General features: G+C 46.8%; 2 protein-coding genes across 9 annotated transcripts in view; one reads left to right on the top strand and one right to left on the bottom strand.

Annotated features, from left to right (window-relative positions):
* The window catches only part of TPCN1 (two pore segment channel 1), a 54347-nt gene extending 50720 nt beyond the window's left edge, over positions 1-3627 (bottom strand). Inside the window, exons 1-2 of one of the 3 annotated variants that reach the window (XM_074205813.1) lie at positions 3504-3627; positions 1017-1253 (exon numbers count right to left, since the gene is read on the bottom strand). In XM_074205813.1, the coding sequence (XP_074061914.1) occupies positions 1017-1128 (112 nt within the window). In that variant the 5' untranslated portion in view covers positions 1129-1253; positions 3504-3627. Of the gene's footprint in view, positions 1-1016; positions 1254-2824; positions 3428-3503 lie in introns of those variants that run through there. The other 2 variants (XM_074205810.1, XM_074205812.1) reach the window with 2 other exon arrangements.
* A 6-nt stretch (positions 3628-3633) lies between these two features.
* DRC10 (dynein regulatory complex subunit 10) lies at positions 3634-16801 on the top strand. Of its 6 annotated transcripts, none has more exons than XM_074205818.1 (6): positions 3634-3809; positions 6416-6507; positions 10289-11131; positions 11820-12053; positions 12704-12775; positions 16492-16801. In XM_074205818.1, exons 3-6 carry the CDS (start codon positions 10406-10408, stop codon positions 16786-16788), a joined length of 1329 nt encoding a protein of 442 aa, XP_074061919.1. In that variant the 5' UTR covers positions 3634-3809; positions 6416-6507; positions 10289-10405; the 3' UTR covers positions 16789-16801. The 6 variants fall into 6 exon arrangements, with proteins under 6 accessions (XP_074061919.1, XP_074061923.1, XP_074061920.1 ...); XM_074205819.1 differs by lacking the exon at positions 3634-3809 and adding an exon at positions 4070-4202; XM_074205816.1 differs by lacking the exon at positions 3634-3809 and adding an exon at positions 4308-4427.
* The last annotated feature ends 313 nt before the right edge of the window (positions 16802-17114 follow it).

Below are 17114 nucleotides of genomic sequence, written 5' to 3'. Positions count from 1 at the left end.
TCCTTTCTTATAGCCTTAGTTTCTTAATGTGAAAAATAAACAACAGTAATCCTATGTCCTGATTAAAGACACCCAAGTAAATCCCTCAACAGAAAGAGAAGGACTAGAAAATTCAGTTGCTGATATAATTCCAGCTAGTCTGGTAGAACAGAGACTCAGGCAGAAAATGTCAGCTATTTTAAACCTCTCTTTAGCCAGAGGTCTATTCCAGTGGAGAGATGACCTGAGGACAAGGACCAGGAAGGTTTTTAAAAGTCACATTCTGCCAGAAACACACTTTAAATTTTAAAAATTAAAGCATACCATCTCTTTATATCCACTTTGGCTTGGCCTTTGAGTCATGTCAAAACCAAAACAACATCAAAAATCTTTCTAAAAAAACTGAACCTCAAATCAATAGCCCACTTGAAGAACAAAGAAATTTTGAAACAGATTTCTCCCACACTCTAATTTGTTCTTTAGTAATGCAAGGGTGAGGGAAAGCTCACCCACCCTCCCCACTTATTTGCAAATGGATCTAGGCTGGGGAAGTTTAACTGGGGCTAATGAACAAGGGGAGACTGAGTTTCAAGAAAATCATCAGGTGATACCACCTGCATTTTGGGTAAATGCAAGTCCCAGAAGAGAAAAGCTGAGATTCATGAAAGGCAAGTTAAAAATTGGTTTACAAAGCACTTTTCCCACAGCTCTCTGAGGTAGACAGTATAAATAGAATTATCCCCATTTAAAGATGAGAAGTCTGAACAAAGATTTGCTCAAGGTCACTTGAACTCAGATTCTCTTCTTCCAGATTCTGAGCTCTTTACATGAGCCCAGAAGCAAAGGTCCAAACTATTAAGTACCTGACCTGCAGGTTGAGTCAGAACTGCTTCTCTACCCATAATGTCATCCCATTAGATAGCTGGGGGACAGATATCTCCTCCAGAGAGAGGATACCATGAGATCCTCCACTGACCACAATCCTCCCTGGTACCCAGAACAGACAACAGTGTGTCTCCCAGTCTCAGTTAACTTACTTTCATTGGGCAGATCCTCTGGACCCAGGCGGTCAGAGGGTGCCAGGGGGGTGCTCCCGCTATCGTCCAGGGTCAAGATGAGAGGAACGTCATCGTCCATACTCCCGGCCATAGCCTCCCCTTCTGCTGATTTCAGGACGTGGCACTAAGAGCTTGAGACACTCTCTTGGTCAGTCTCCTCTTCAAAACTGCTGCCCTGCAGATGCGTCTCAAAGACTCTGCCATCAGGGGCATCTTCTAGAGTTGTACAAGAAAGAGAAAATGTTGAGAACTCTAACAAGAATGGTTCTTTCTCTTTTGACCCTTGTCAATATTTGTGGACCCTTATTTCATTCAACTTCTCACACAATTCTGAGGCCAATTTCTTGAGGGGATGGGACTAGGTGGGAATAGAATCCAGTGGCCACATGTCCTTCTAGAGAGTTAAGCAATTTTGTCTCTAAGTACAGTCAAAAACTAGAACAGTGGATGGAGGGACAGGGCCCGAGTTTAAATCAGACCTTAGGCAGTGACTAGCTATATGATCTTAGGCAAGCCTCTTTTTGACTCAGTTTCTGCAACTGTAAAGTTGAGATAAAAATAGTACCTGCATCCCAAGGATGTTGTGAGGATCAATTGAGACCACAAATGGAAAAAGTGCTCAGCAGTGTTGGGAACATAGTGGGTTATAGTAATGTGTATTCCCTTCCTTCCTCCCCTTTGTGGTACCTTGAGAAAGTCATGACCCTCAAGGAGATTTAAATGCAGAACTTTGCACTTGACAAGTTAGTCTATGGTGTATAATCTCAGAATCTTTGAGCTACCATCTGATCCGGCCTGACCTGAACAAGAATCTCTTCTAAAGCCTCCCTGCCACGGGTCAAGCAGCCTCCCTCTGCTGGGAAGCAGCTTTCCAGGCAGCCCATTCCCCTTTGTGATAGCTCTCAATGTTAGCAAGTTGTTTCTTTTACATCAAATTGAGGCTTCCCTCTGCAACTTCCACCCTTTGCTCCTAAATTCTGCCTTCTGGGACCAAATAAAGGAGCCTAATCAATGACCCCTCCCCCTCCAACTATTTGAAGATAGTTAATTCTTTCATTTTAATATAGATGTAGTTCTCACCTAAACCCTGGGAAAAATCCCTTTGGGTCTCAAGCAACTCTCCCAGCAAATCTATCCAAGGGGAACTACACAGCAAACCCATCTACCTACCCCCAAATCAAAACTTAAAGAAGGTCAAAAAACAAGAGATGGAACAAATTTCTCAGAATGCAAGTTTGTTGCACACAACACAAGAGTCCCCATCATTTCCACCATCTTGGGGATGAAGTCAAGGTATGGGGAGGTGAGCACAGTCAGGCTGAATTGCCTTTGAGATTAGATTAGAAGAGAGGTGAAGGGCACTGTCACAGGAGATCCTAAAGTGATACTGGCTTTATTACAGTTATTATTTATTTTCAGGGTGGGAAAATTGCCAAGTCTACTCTGCGAAGCTAAAAAGGAAGGCTTCCTGGAAGTCAAGAGTCATTTATGCATCCTTGTACTCTTGGACCCAGGGTTGGCTCCCAGCCTAGATGTTTCTATACTGCCAGGTTACTGAGTCTTAGACTCCCCAAGTGAGAAGGCACCTTGGAGAGCACCTGCCCATTTATTTTGGAGAAGGAGGCCCCAGAGATGAAGCAGCTGGCGCAGTCCTGACCCCAGCCAGGTCACGGCAGGGCTCTTGTGCCACTCTCCTCTCTGCTCCTATCCTTGGACAAGGGGTTGGAAGGCCTCCACACTCACTGCCCCTGTGACTTAGGACGAGCCACTTCACCTCAGTTTCCCACCTGTAAAGTGGCCTGGATGACCTTTAGTGTCTTCCAGCTCCAGCTTGATGTTCCCTCTGATTCTGGGCTCTGTCTGCCACCATCTCGGTGGGGCCGGGTCACTGCCCGGGGGCTGGTGTCTTAGACCCTGAACCCCTGGACTGGTGAGGGCACAGGGGAAACTCCTAAGGGCCCGGCTCCCGGACAAAGCGGACCCAAGCAGGGGGTGCAACGCCTCCCTAGGGCGAGGGGTAGATTTGAGTCGCTCCCCTCAATAAAAAGGGGGGGAAGAGAGTGAAGAAGAGCATGGGAAGGAATGGTGAGAGGAAAGGGGGGAAGAGCTGTAATTGGAACCAAGGGTCTTGGGTTCGAATGCTTCCTCCTCCGCTCAGAAATCGCTTCGACCCCGGTTTCCCCATCTGGATGATGGGGGTCCTTGGATCCCCGGCCTGGGGGGCTCTTTCCCGCCCCAGCTCCAGGATGCTAAGGACCCCCCCCAGTGACGTCAGTTCCCCGGGCCTCAGTTTCTCCACCTGTAAAATGGACCAGAATGATGCTCTCTCGGGTCCCATGCGGCTACAGATCTCGGATCCTGGGGGGGGCCCCCCGCGGCCTCCGGTGCTGCCTGGTCTCCCCTCCCCACGAGGCGACCCCCTCCCCGTGCCCTTTGACCTCCGACCCCCGACCTCTAAGTCCTTACAGGAGACGCCCCCGCGAGCAGCGAACGCGAACCGGGTTCCGAAGCGAACCTGCTGCTACGAACCCACAGTCGCGAGCCCGCGGCAGGGGAGGGAGCGCGCAGCCGCCGCCGCCGAGACAGTTTTCCTCCGTCCCCTTCTCGGCCTCCCCCCACCCAGCCCCGTCCCCGCCGTGGCTCCGCCCCCTTCGCCCAAGGCCTATTGACTACCGACACTGCAGCTCTCTGATTGGTCCGCTGGGATGCCCTTCCCTTCTCCCCGCCCACTTCACCCCCTCTTCCCTTTCCTTCCGTTCTCCGGGGAACAAGGTGAGGCTCCGCCCCCTCCCCAGTCTGCGATGCTCTGATTGGGCTTTTTTCTTTTCCCCGCCTTCTGCATCCTTGAAGGAGGCGGGGAAGATACTTAAGGCTCCAAACTTCATTGGTTGATCCGACGGATAGCTTATCCTTTGATTGGCTCTAAGAAACGCCCTTCCATCTTCCTTGCCCCCCGGCAGCCTTAAGCGGTAGCTTCCCCTCGCCTTTCGTGAGCTCTTCCGGAGGCCTAGCGAGGGTTCTTATTGGAAATTCCCTGCCCTTTTCCCCGCCTCTTGCATGCTTCTCCTTGCAAGTCTCCTCCCCTTCTACTCCTCCCACCTTCTCCGCGTGTCTACTCTTCCCAGCCTAAGTGCATCTGTTTCGGCTCTTCCTATTGGCTAGTGGGTAAAGAGGGGAGGGGGGGCGTAGCTAACCGGAAATGCCCGTCGTTTAGTGGCGACTGGTAAAGTCAATCTGACCCTTAGGAAATTCCCGCCCCGGAAATGGCTATTCTGGCTTAGGTGTTTACTCGTAGCCTAGCAACGCCGCCACGTTGGAGACTAGGGAAGCTGTGGGTTAAGGGGAAGGAGGGCTGGTCTCCGGGGTCGGGGTCGCGGCGGAGACGAGGAGGTAATCCGTTGGGTTAAAGATCCCGCAGTCCTCCCCCTCCTAGCGCCCCCATGCCATCTCAGCCCCCAAGGGAGACCCAAGAGCCGTGTCTGCCTCATCCATCCGGCTGTCCAATCTAGGTGCCTGTGTGCGGGTAGATGCATGTTCACATGTGCACGCAGGCGTGTATAACTACATGTGTGTGCACGTGTGTGTGTGTGTGTGGATGAGAGCCCCCAAGGGAGACCCAACAGCCGTGTCTGCCACATCCATCCGGCTGTCCAATCTAGGTGCCTGTGTGCGGGTAGATGCATGTTCACATGTGCACGCAGGCGTGTATAACTACATGTGTGTGCACGTGTGTGTGTGTGTGTGGATGAGAGCCCCCAAGGGAGACCCAACAGCCGTGTCTGCCACATCCATCCGGCTGTCCAATCTAGGTGCCTGTGTGTGGGTAGATGCATGTTCACATGTGCACGCAGGCGTGTATAACTACATGTGTGTGCACGTGTGTGTGTGTGTGTGTGTGTGGATGAGAGCCCCCAAGGGAGACCCAACAGCCGTGTCTGCCTCATCCATCCGGCTGTCCAATCTAGGTGCCTGTGTGCGGGTAGATGCATGTTCACATGTGCACGCAGGCGTGTATAACTACATGTGTGTGCACGTGTGTGTGTGTGTGTGTGTGTGTGTGGATGAGAGCCCCCAAGGGAGACCCAACAGCCGTGTCTGCCTCATCCATCCGGCTGTCTAATTTAGGAGCCTGTGTGCGGGTAGATGCATGTTCACATGTGCACGCAGGCGTGTATAACTACATGTGTGTGCACATGTGTGTGTGTGTGTGTGTGTGTGTGTGTGTGTGTGTGTGTGGATGAGAGCCCCCAAGGGAGACCCAACAGCCGTGTCTGCCTCATCCATCCGGCTGTCCAATCTAGGTGCCTGTGTGCAGGTAGATGCATGTTTATAGGTGCATGCAGGTGTGTATATTTACATGTATGTGTGTTTGGATGTAATTCTTCTCGACCCCATTTGGAGTTTTCTTGGCAGAGACACTGGTTTCATCCATTTCCTCCTCTAGCTGATTTGACAGATGGGGAAACTGAGGCAAACAGGGTGAAGTGACTGGCCCAGGGTCACACAGCCAGATTTAAATTCAGAAAGATGAGTCTTCCTGACTAATTCAGGCCCAGCACTCTATGCATTGGGCCACCCAGTTCCCGCCGGGGTATTTATTACCCAACTCCTGAATAATCAGTGCTAGAATTTCAGCTACTGGCCTATTAGTTGGGGTTTTTTTTTAGCTTTTTGCAAGGCAAATGGGGTTAAGTGGCTTGCCCAAGGCAACACAGCTAGGTCATTATTAAGTGTCTGAGGCTGGATTTGAACTCAGGTACTCCTGACTCCAGGGCTCTATCCACTGTACCACCCAGCCACCCTATTATAGACTCTTAAGGTGGAGTGGTCCCTTCTTTTCAAGGTTCCCATGGCTTTCATCCTATTTCCATATTGGTGAGAAACAGATCCAGAATAGGATTTTCCTTTGGTCACACATCAGCCTCTTTTGCTTTTACTCTGCCATCTTGCCTCCACCCTTCCTCCAGCCTCTTTTGGCTGAAGAAATTATCACAAATGCAAGTCAAATGTTCAGCCCTTGATGGTTAGAGACCCCAGGAGATTTGTGGACAATTGAAGTCTCACATCACTCCCCTGTCATGCCTTTGTGACAGGTATGTAGGTGTTTCCCAAACTCCTTATCTATTTCTTCTTTCTGGCCAGATGGTGTCTAAGCATCCTCTAGTGATTATATCACTTCTGATTCTGCCTTTTCTGATCTTTACCAGTTAGTTAGATTTTAGGACCTGATCCTGCTGCCTCTCTGTGAGAAAGCCATCATAGGAAGAGCCTTGGATTGGGGAGCCTAGTGCTGTTCTGGGTCCTAGTCCTGTCTCTGATACTAATTCTATGTGTGACCTTGGACTGATCTTTCTGCCTTCAAATTGTTTGATCTACAGAGTTCAGAGGAGACCAGAGAGGAGGAGACCTTCCCAGTGCTGATATTTTATGATCTAAATGACTTTCCAGCTCAGACAATCCACATTCTAAGGTTTGTTCCAGTTCTGGAATCTTTTTTCTCAGAACTCTTCCTGTCTCAGATAGTCTATTATGTTCCTTCCAGCTCTGATGTTCTCTGTTGTAAAGATCATCCCAGTTAATCTTTGCGATTCTATGTTTTAAGGTTTGAGAATATAGAATTCTTTTTCAATAGTATTTTATTTTTTCTAATTACAAGAAAAGGCCTTCATTTTTAAAAAATATTTTCAGTAAAACATAGAATTCCAAGAACATAGAATACCATGCTCTAAGATTCTTTTCTGGCCATGGCATGTTTTTGACTAACTAAAAGTGTCCAGGACTAGAGCATTAGGCATGACCAATCAGAAGATATGTGTTGAATGCTGATCAAGATGCTGACATTTAATTTTTTTTTCTTTTTTAGTTTTTGCAAGGCAATGGGGTTAAGTGGCTTGCCCAAGGCCACACAGCTAGGTAATTATTAAGTGTCTGAGACCGGATTTGAACTCAGGTACTCCTGACTCCAGGGCCAGTGCTCTATTCACTGCACCACCTAGCCGCCCCGACATTTAATTTTTAATTTTTTTCCCTTTCTAGAGCAGGACATCCTCTTTTTGAGGCATATTTTTAAAATATGCATTTACCTTCCTTTGACAAATATTCAAAAGTGAATCTTAGTAGGAAAAGAAAATGAGAAAAATAAGATTGCAAGGTAAAACCAAAATATATAAAGACAGACCACGTGTCTGTAAAGCTCCTATTCTTTCTTGACTGTTAACCTTAATTTCAAGCATGTATATGGTGACTCTAGCATGGTAGCATCCTTACTTTTTCACCACCTTTTTCTGTGTACCTTCCTTAAGAATCATCCAATCCAACCCTCTCATCAATAAGCAAACTGAGGCACAGTCAGATGAATTGACTTGTCCAAGGTCAATCAGGCAGTAAACTTGAGAGGCATAACTTGAACTCAGATCCCCTGACTCCAGAGTCAGCATTCTTTCCACTCTTGTGTGCCGTATCCTTGTCTCTGCTCTCCTTGGTTAATTGCCAGTTAACCTAGGATTCTGCTAGTCTAGAAAGAAAATTAGTCAACCAGCAGGCATTTATTAAATGTTACTATAAACCTAGCTCTGTGTTAAACTCTGGAAATAGAAATAGGAGAAAGATTAGCAGTCCCAGCCTTTGAAGAGTTTACATTCAATAGGGGAGACAAGAAAAGGGAGTTGGGGGTGGGGGGTGGGTTGTATCTAGTTCTAGAGGCCTGGTAAAGAAGGTTGAGATGGAATGAATCGGTAGGAGAGCCTGGAGAAGGAGGAACACATATTTGGTCTGGGTCTCCTCCTTCCATTGGAGGTCCTGGGAGCAACTGGTTGATAAGAAGGCAAGACTTGGGAGCTGGGGGCAGGGTTCTTCCGGTGTGAGAAGCTGGAAGAGAGGACCCGTGTAGAATGAGCTTTCAGGGTGAAGGGATTCTGTGGCATGGGAGAGGAGTCTGGTGGAGTCCCAGAGAGGAAGGACATCACAGTTCTGGTTAGAGCCTGGAGCTGTAATGTAATTTGTTCCCTATGCAAACCCTTTGCTTCAGCCAAGTGGGTCTCCTCACTGTTCTCCAGAGGCTCCATGTCTAGTCTACCTTGAGCTCAAGGTTGGACACAGACCACTCAAAGAGGTACATTTGACCAATGTACTTCTATGTGGATCAGCTGTATAGAAACCCACCCTGTGTCTCCAGGAGGTGAGAGAACCAGAGTTGGCAGGTAACTTCAGGTTCATTGAGTTCTGGAAGCCAGGAGTCCTGGCCTTGCCTCCAGCTTCCCATGAAAGCTCCCCATCTTTAAGCCACATTTGCCTCATCTATTAAAGAGGAAGTAAAAGTATGGACTAGACAGTTTCTAAACATTCTCCCAGCTCTGACAGCCCTTGTTCTAAAGGAAGAGATAGCAAATATATGCAGGCCATATGCAGCTCACAAAATTCCATGAACCAGATTAAAATCTAAAGTTTAACAAAATAAATAAAAATACAGTAAAACATGATAAGATTAATATGTAGTTTTCTAATTCATTATGTGTCTTCTTGGATCTTTAAGTATAGTTTTGTGACCTCAGTTTTTATTTGAATTTTTTTTTGTGGTTTTTGCAAGGCAAAAGGTCAGACAGCTAAGTAATTATTAAGTGTCTGAGCTTAGATTTGCACTCAGATCCTCCTGACTCCAGGGCCAGTGCTCTCTCCACTGCGCCGCCTAGCTGCCCCTCTATTTGAATTTGAACCCTTGCTCCAAAGTTTCTACCATCTCTGATATTCTCAACATGGAAGATCCTTGGTAATAGAAGGGACATCAGATGTTTTGTTATTTTGTTATGTACGTGGCAAGGATGCTCTCTCTGGAGTCAGAGGACCCTGGTTGAAATCATGTCTCTCACATTGACTATCTTTCAGGCCTCAGGCGAGCCTTACCACTCCCCTGGCCTTGCAGTGTCCTCATCTGTAAAAGGAAGGGTTTTGGGTGGACAGCCCTGAGGTCCTTTCCAGCTCCATGCAGGTTAGACAACAAACAAAATCCTGTTTCTTCACCAAGCTTCTGTGTCCTCTATTTGAGGGCCTTCCCTGATGGCTCCTTTCCATAGTTATCTCTCCTCTGGCCCCTAATGCATAGATTGCTTGTGGTACATTTAATCAGCTCCCTGCCCCCCACCCCTGCCCCAGCCTCAGTTTTGGAGTTATCAGCTTACTTTGGTTTTTTTCCTTTTTGTATTCTGTACTAGGCAAGTAGTTGTCGTTTGTCCTTCATTCTCAAAGAAGCCCATGCCATCAGGGAGGTGACGTCATGATGAGCACATGAATTGAATTTGAGTTAGGGGGCTGTACTAAGTCCCCAGCCTCACTTTCTCCTCCAGAGCCATCTGGGTCCAGTGGCCAGATAGGAATCTGGATGCCTGGAGATGGCCCTGGATGGGAGGCAATCAGGGTTAAATGACTTGCCCAAAGTCAAACAACTACCAAGTGTCTAAGGCCTGATTTGAATTCTGGTCATCCTGACTCTGGGCATGGTGTTCTGTTCACAGTGCCACACAGTGGCCCATGTACCTATTTATGTATAGATAAAAAGTTAGATGCCTTTAATTAATTATAAGCTCTTGATTTCTGATGTCTACCATAGATTTTCTAAAACAATATTAAAAATTACTTCAAAATTATTCATCAGACAGAAATTCTTTTTGATTAAAATTAATGGAAATAGGCTAGGCCCTTCCATTTCAAGCCCCCAAGTTATCCCCCTAACAATGAGCAGCAGCAGCATCACCCCAACCTTCTGGAGGTTCTGGTAGGGCCAACTGATACTTTCCCTTAAGGATTCAAGAGTAAGATTTGCACGTGATGGAAAAACCCTGAATCTTGGGTCATAGCTTACAGTTGTTGCCACGCTAGTCAGAACTTTGGGTCAGCTAGGTGGCACAGTGAATAGAGCACTGGTTTTGGAGTCAGGAGGACAGGAATTTGAAAATGGCCTCAGACACTTGACTCTTATTAGCTGTGTGACCTTGGGTCAGTCCCTTCACTCTGCCTCACATCCAGGGCTATCTTCAGTCACCCTGATTGATGTCTGGCTCTGGACCCAGATGACTCTGGAGGAGAGAGAGAGTGAGGCTAGTGACTTAGCACAGTCCCCCTCACTCCAATCCAATTCGTGTGCTTGTCATGACATCACCTCCCTGATGTCATGGGCCTCTTTGAGAATGAAGGACAAACATCATCAGTCAGACCTTTAGGATGTCTCTCTACTTACTATTCCTTTTTCTCATGTTCAGAAATCACAAGGTAAGAGTGGAAAATCTGTCTAATGTGCAAAGTTGTCAAGCCAAGGATGAGACTTTAGTGTTCCTGAAACCAAGATCAATTTTTAGGAAAAGGCCCCTGCCTGCAACATGTCTACAGATGTGATCGTGGCCCCTCTCTACCAGGGCTCTGAGATCACCACTAGTAGTAGGTTGACGTTGACTGCTGGACTACCTTCCAGAAAGACCTTGTTATCATGCACAGCCTCCAGCAACATGGATCCTACTCAGACCAAACTCGCAACCATCGAGTCCAAGAGGATCATCTCGGTCCTGGATGAAACCATTCGGAAGGTGGAGCTGGTCACTCTGCTGTCGATCGCTGCGTACAACCCTACATCTTTGGAGGGGCTGATGGAAGATCATTTGATTAAAGCTGTCCAAGACCATGAGGATTTCTGCAGTACCCTCCTGGATCTGAATAACCAAGTGAAAGAAGAGGAGCAGGAGTTTGCAGAATCGGGGGACAGCCGCCTGAGCCTCCTCCTGGAGGAGCACAAACGGAAGCTCAAACTCCTCAAAGAGGAGGTGAAAAGTTCCACCCGCAATACCCTGAGACTCTTCTTAATCAACATCCAAGCAGGGGAAATCCTTCGCAGCCAGGTCACGGGAAGGAGTGAAGAGGCTGACATTTTTATCCAAGCTTTGTATGAATTCAGGGGCTATGTGTTCGAAAAGCTCCTCACCAGTCCCATGCAGGAGAAGGAGAAGACCGAATTCATGGACGACATTGCCCTCCGGGAAAAGAGGAATAGAGATGCGATCCAGAATCTTCAGGCAGAGCTGGATACCACCGTCAAAGCCAGGGATACTGAGGTAGGTGTGGGGATAACTCAGAACCTGGGGCATGATTTAGGATGGCTCTAAGGCAGCTAGGTGGTGGAGTGGATAAAGCATTGGCCCTGAGGTCAGGAGGACTTGAGTTCAAATTTGGTCTCAGATTCTTAATAATTACGTAGCTGTGTGACCTTGGGCAAGTGACTTAACCTCACTGCCTTTCAAAAAAAAAAAGGGATGGCTCTAGGTATGTCCTTTGTGGATGTAAAATCCTCTGAAAACCTAAGTGGTAATTGTTGCTGATGGTGTTGGGGTTGGCACTCAAACCAGCCACAGCATCTGCTATCTTCCAGATTGGCACTTTAATTATGAATGATAAGCCTTTATTAAGCATTAATAAAATGCTAAACAATGTTCAAAATTTTCCAGATTTAATTCTGGTTCCTGGTTTAGAGTGGACTGACAGTGAGGGCAAGAGGACAGAGCACTCAAAAGATGGGATGGTGGAATTTAATTCATTTAATTCCTTCATGCTCCGCTCCCCCTTAATCAAATACCTCTACCATCTGGGTAATGCCACCCATATGGCATGCAGTGGCTTTCAATGGGGAGTTTTCCAGCCTCCCTAATGGAGGGGCTGATTTCCAGATCCCCCATAGGTCCAGGCTGCCTTCCCAGGGTCTCCATCCTTGACTGATGGAGCCTTCTATCCTTTCCCCTGGTCCAGATGGAGAAGGAGAAATTTGTCATCCGGGAACTGAAAAGCCACCTGCACCAGGTGCTCAAGTTCTCAGAGAGCCACCTGCTACGTACTAAGCAAGAGGCAGAGAAGCAACAGAAGGCCGAGCTGCGGGCCTCCCAGAACCGGATCACTAAGATCCAACAGGACATCTTCAAGCTTAGGACCCAGTACCACAGCCTCACCATGGAGAACCGGGACATCGAACAGGCCCTCAGAAAGGTATGGCAGGGAGAAAGGAGTCCAGGAGCAAGGAAAACTCCCAGATAGGCTTGGGAAGAAGGATTATTGAGATGGGACATTTCCACAGGTGGTCCAGGAAGAACTTGGCTCTGGTAGGAAATAGATACAGGGCTCTGGTTATGTGCAAGAGGCTCAGACAAGACATGAACCCTCCACACCACAGCAATGAAGCACCCTGTTGGCCTCTTCTGGTCTCTGGCTCCCATCAAACCCAAGAGCCTTTCTTCCCTCCTGTAGTTACGAAGGCAGTATCTTCCCGTGACCCTCCCCTTAGCCATGTGCTACCCAAGAGGCTCCTAGACCTTGTCTGATATCAGAACCCAGGAGAATTTGGTCTCAGCCCATTTAGTGGTGCCTTCTTTTACACAGCATCTGCCTAGGACTTGTAGACACCTGAAAGATGATGTTCATCTTCATGTCTCATCTGTGAAGAATGGGAGAGATGGTTTCTTAGATAAGGGAAACTGAGCCTGGGAGACAGAAGCTAGGCTGTCTGAGAGGACAAATCATGAGAAGCACCCATAGGAGGTGCCCAGGGGGTCCTGATCAAGTGGACAAAGAGTCAGGTCTCCAATCCTCTATCACTAAGATTAAATCATTTGTTTTTCTGATTTTTCTCTGTTTTTCAGAAGAAATATAAACTAGAGACAGAAATAGAGAACTGGATCCAGAAATATGACACTGATATGGGAGAAAAGCAGGTAGGGGTCTCTGACATAACACCTCTCTCCTTTTTTTCCCATAGAATTATCTCAAAGATCCCAGCTTATTTACCTTATTCTTTAGACTAGGACTTAGTTTTGAAGAAAACTCACAAATTGGGAAAGAAAAGGAGACAATGAGAAGAGCAAACACCTGGAATCTAGAGAACTGGGTTCAAATTTGACCCAACATTTAATAGCTGTGTGATCTTGGGCAAGCCTTGTTAGAAGGATGACATTCTCATGGCAGGCCTGGTTGTGGCTAAACCTTTTAAATTCTCAGTGCTTTTGCCACTGTCATAGCCCTGGGTGAGGGCATGGGAACAATCCTCTCCGGGTCCTCATCACTCCCTAGTAATGCTGGATTGACTGTTCCCTTTGGCTTCGTCTAACGTTCAGATCATCTTCATTCACCTCTTCGTCTGTCTACTGCCCTGGGAAGAAGAGAGCAGAGCAGGATGGGGGATCGGGTGGGGGTCAGAACATTTCTGAGAAGGTCAGAGCTGGAAAGGACCTCAGATTGTTCCAATCTCTACCTAAGGTCAGTAGTTCTTCTACAGTGTCCTTAGTTGGGGATGATGCCGGGCAGGGAGGGGGTGAAGGTGGGGGTGGGAGGCACTGGCCTCCAGCAACAGCCCCTTGGGTCACTTAGGGACAGCTCTTGTTGACGGGGTTCATCCTAACATTCAGATGAAATTTTCTCAGTACTGCCCAACAAGTCTAATCTCTTCCTTCCTTTCAATACTTGAATAACTCCCCCCCCCCCCCAACCATGGTGCCCTTATTCAACACTCGGCAAACAGTTAAGTACCTGATGTACTTCTGGCCCTGGGGATCCTTCAGCATCGTGCACCCCTTCTCATCCTCTGCCATTCTTGTCCCTGTCCTCTCATCAGTCCTACAGATCCTCCACCCAACATCCCAAGAGCCTTCCTCTAGATCTCAACATTGTGTGAATAGTAATGACGCCCACAGGCCGACCTCCCTCCAAGGCTTGGTCTTGCTTCAAGGCCAGCCCACCTCCTTTTGAAGTCGGATGTCTCGGATATTCTTGAGGCCACACTTCTACAGTTCTTCTGAGGTGATAGGCCACTTATACCCACCACCCACAATTCTAATTTTGGGGAGATGGTGGTGATATTCCCCAACTCTGATGATCAACACTATCACCAAAAGAATACAGATGGTAAAGAGAAGGGCCTCTATCTCAGAAGATTCTTTAGTCATTAACAGCTCAGGCAACCTGATTGACTTCTTGTCCTGTTCAATTATGGGCTCAGTTCACTGGCTGGCACATCTGCCAAAGGTGGAGGTCCTGAGAGACTCGCTTGTTATCTCTTCATGCATCTGTATGTCCTGGTCTAGAGAGTGGACATTTTTCATTCGTTTGACTTTCCCGCTGTGGGGAGTCAGGCTGGCCAACGCTACTGCATTTGATCTTTTCCACACAATTGAGGCAAGCATGGGAAACAGAAACCCTCACTCTCAATGCAGAATTCCTTGCAAGTTGGACCCCATGGGCTGCTTTCCTATTTGACTTCTCCCTTTTGTGACTGAGACCACGTGCTCTAGGTGCCTCAACTTCTCCTCTCACTCTCTCTGGATTCTTTATGAGTTCCAACCTCAATGTTCAACAGAAACTAGTCTCTTAATAAATCTGAGGCTGGATTCTGAGATCCTCCTGACTCCAAGGTCAGTGCCCTATCTACCACCTATGATCTCTTAATTGCTGAATATATGGCCTTTTCCCCAATCCTCATTCTTCTAGCCCTTATGCAGTCTTGGATACTAGTTTTATTTTCTCCATGATCCTTTTTTCTCTTTAGATTTTGGGAACACTACTCTCTCATGGTTCACCTCTGAATTCTTTACTTTTCTTCATCTCTCTCACTCCTGATAATGATAGGTAGCCCACAGGGCTCTGCTTTGAACTCTCTTCTTTTCCTCACTCTATATTACTTTACTTGAAGATCTCATCAGCTCCTATGGATTTAATTATCCAATCTACCTAGCCAACTCTCTCCCAATTTCCCATCTCTAATTGCTTTTTAGAGATCTTGAATCTTAAACTCAACAGGTCCAAAACTGAACTCATTCTCTTTCCTCTTAGACCCTCTCCCTTTCTAGACTTCCCTGTTACTGTCATGGGCACCACCATCTTCCTGGATACCCAGGCTCACACCCAATTATTATCCTTGACTCCTCACTTTCTTACCTCCCACATACCCAGTCTGTTGCCAAGATCTATGGATTTTCCTTTTTTTGCACATTTAATCTTTTTAATCTTCCTCTACTCTATGTAGTACTCATCATCACACACCTACATTACTGCAGGCCTCAGGTCTCTCTCCATTCAGTCTATCATCCACTACACTGTCAAAGGGATTTTCCTAAAGTTCAGGTCTGACCATGTCTCCCCACACCCCACCTAACTGTATAAACTTCAGTAGTTTCCTGTCATCTCTCAGATCAAATGTGTAACTGTTGGTTATCAAAGCCCTTTGCAGCCTATTCCCCTCCCCCCCCCCCCACATTTTCCAGTCTTCTTACTCTTTAGCCACTTCTATGTCCTTTCTGGTCTCGTGATACTGGTCTCCTCGTTCTTCTTTGAACAAGACCCATTTGGACTTTTTCTGGCCCTCCTCCAGGCCAGGGGTACTCTCCCTCCTCATCTCTGCATCTTGGCTTCCTTCTCCCAGGTTAAATCTTGTCTTCTCCAAAAGCCTTTCCCAATCCTCCTTCATTCTAGCACTTTTCCTTCATTAATTATCTCCATCTCATTGTGTGTACTGCTCACTTGCCAGTTGTTTGGAAATTGTCTCCTCCATCAGACCTTAAGCTCCTTGAGGACAAGGACTTGCTTTTCTTTATATCTCCAGTAGGTGCTTATTTTATCAGTATTTCATCAACATACTGATTAATAGCTGACTGATTTACATTGGATATCCTCTATGATAGTGGCTAATTCCCTAGACCTTACTACGTGAAGTATCACTGAACAAAGTTGCCTCAGTGATCACATCATTCCAAGTTTCTTCTAGGAGCTTTGACACATGCATAGAAGGCAGGTTGTTGGAGAAGAGACTTTAAGGCAAGATTTTGTTCTCTGCAATTCAATGCTTTTAAAAAAATAACAATACAGTGTGATCTTGTATTTGTACCTTTCATTTTATCATGTAATGGCTAAAGATATGGCCTGCTATGGAAGATCATTTGCAGAAGACTTCCTGTTACCTTTTCATATCTTTGACAAAGATGCCTCACAATATAGATCAATGGTTTTCAAACTTCTTGGTCTCCAGACATCTTTGTCCTTTTAAAAATTATTGAAGACCCCAAAGAACTTGCAAATATATATTTATTGATATTTACCATATTAGAAGTTAAGGTATCTTAGTATTATAATGAAAATAGTTTTAACCTGCTGGTCCTTTGAAGGGAAACTCCCAGGGAACCCAAACCATGCTTGGAGAACCACTAGTATAAATTATCATAAATATTTTATAGATATAAAAAAGTTAGCATATAGGTTAGTTGCATTTGATAGTTTCTCAATCACCTTTTTTTTTTCCTGAGGAGGTAAGAATAAGGTCCATGGTTTTTTCCTAAGTATTTCTAAAGGCGTATCCCCCCTTTTCCAAATCCCACGGATCCCTCAATGTCATCCAATGTATACTGCCTCCAGCACTGACCCTTGGCATCCTTCTTCCCTCTAGACTGAATATGAAGAACTTGATGAGATTTACACTGAGGAGAAGGCTCAACTGGCAGAGCTGAGGGTAAAACATGCAGTCCTGATCCAGGAGTTTGAGCAGATCAGGGACGAGAGACTTATCAAATCCAAGAAAAAGCTGGAGGATGAGAAGGAGATGGCCCTCATGGTGCGGGCAGCCACTCTCATCCAGGCTTTCTGGAGGGGCTATTTGGTCAGGTCAATGCTAAAGACAAAGCGGAAGAAGGGCCGGGGCAAGGCGGGCAAGGCGGGCAAAGGCGGTGGAGGCCGGAAGAAATAAGCACTTTCCTGAAGTGTGCCTTGCGGACTGTGGGGTGGGGTGGGGAAGGGGGGTGCTTTCCTCCTGGCCTCCCTCCTCCTCTATTTCTCCCCAGTCCATTCTTCCAGTACCACTCACACTGGCATCAAGTGGATCTTACCAGATTTCCCTGAGATATTTCATGAATGTTTCTTCCTGCTAGGGACCAAGCTTTGGGGGGGGGGGTGCACATGTCCTCACATGGTCTGGAGTGTGGCGACATTTCATATCCCTCATGAGCTCTGCTCATCAGTGACCATGGAGCCTGAGGACACTGAACATGGCTGCCATTTTCAGGCTTTCTCTTT

Source organism: Macrotis lagotis, chromosome X, assembly GCF_037893015.1.
Source record: "Macrotis lagotis isolate mMagLag1 chromosome X, bilby.v1.9.chrom.fasta, whole genome shotgun sequence".
NCBI lineage: Eukaryota > Metazoa > Chordata > Mammalia > Peramelemorphia > Peramelidae > Macrotis > Macrotis lagotis.
The sequence above is the reverse complement of the archived record's forward strand: the minus strand, read 5'-3'. Positions and strand labels throughout refer to the sequence as shown.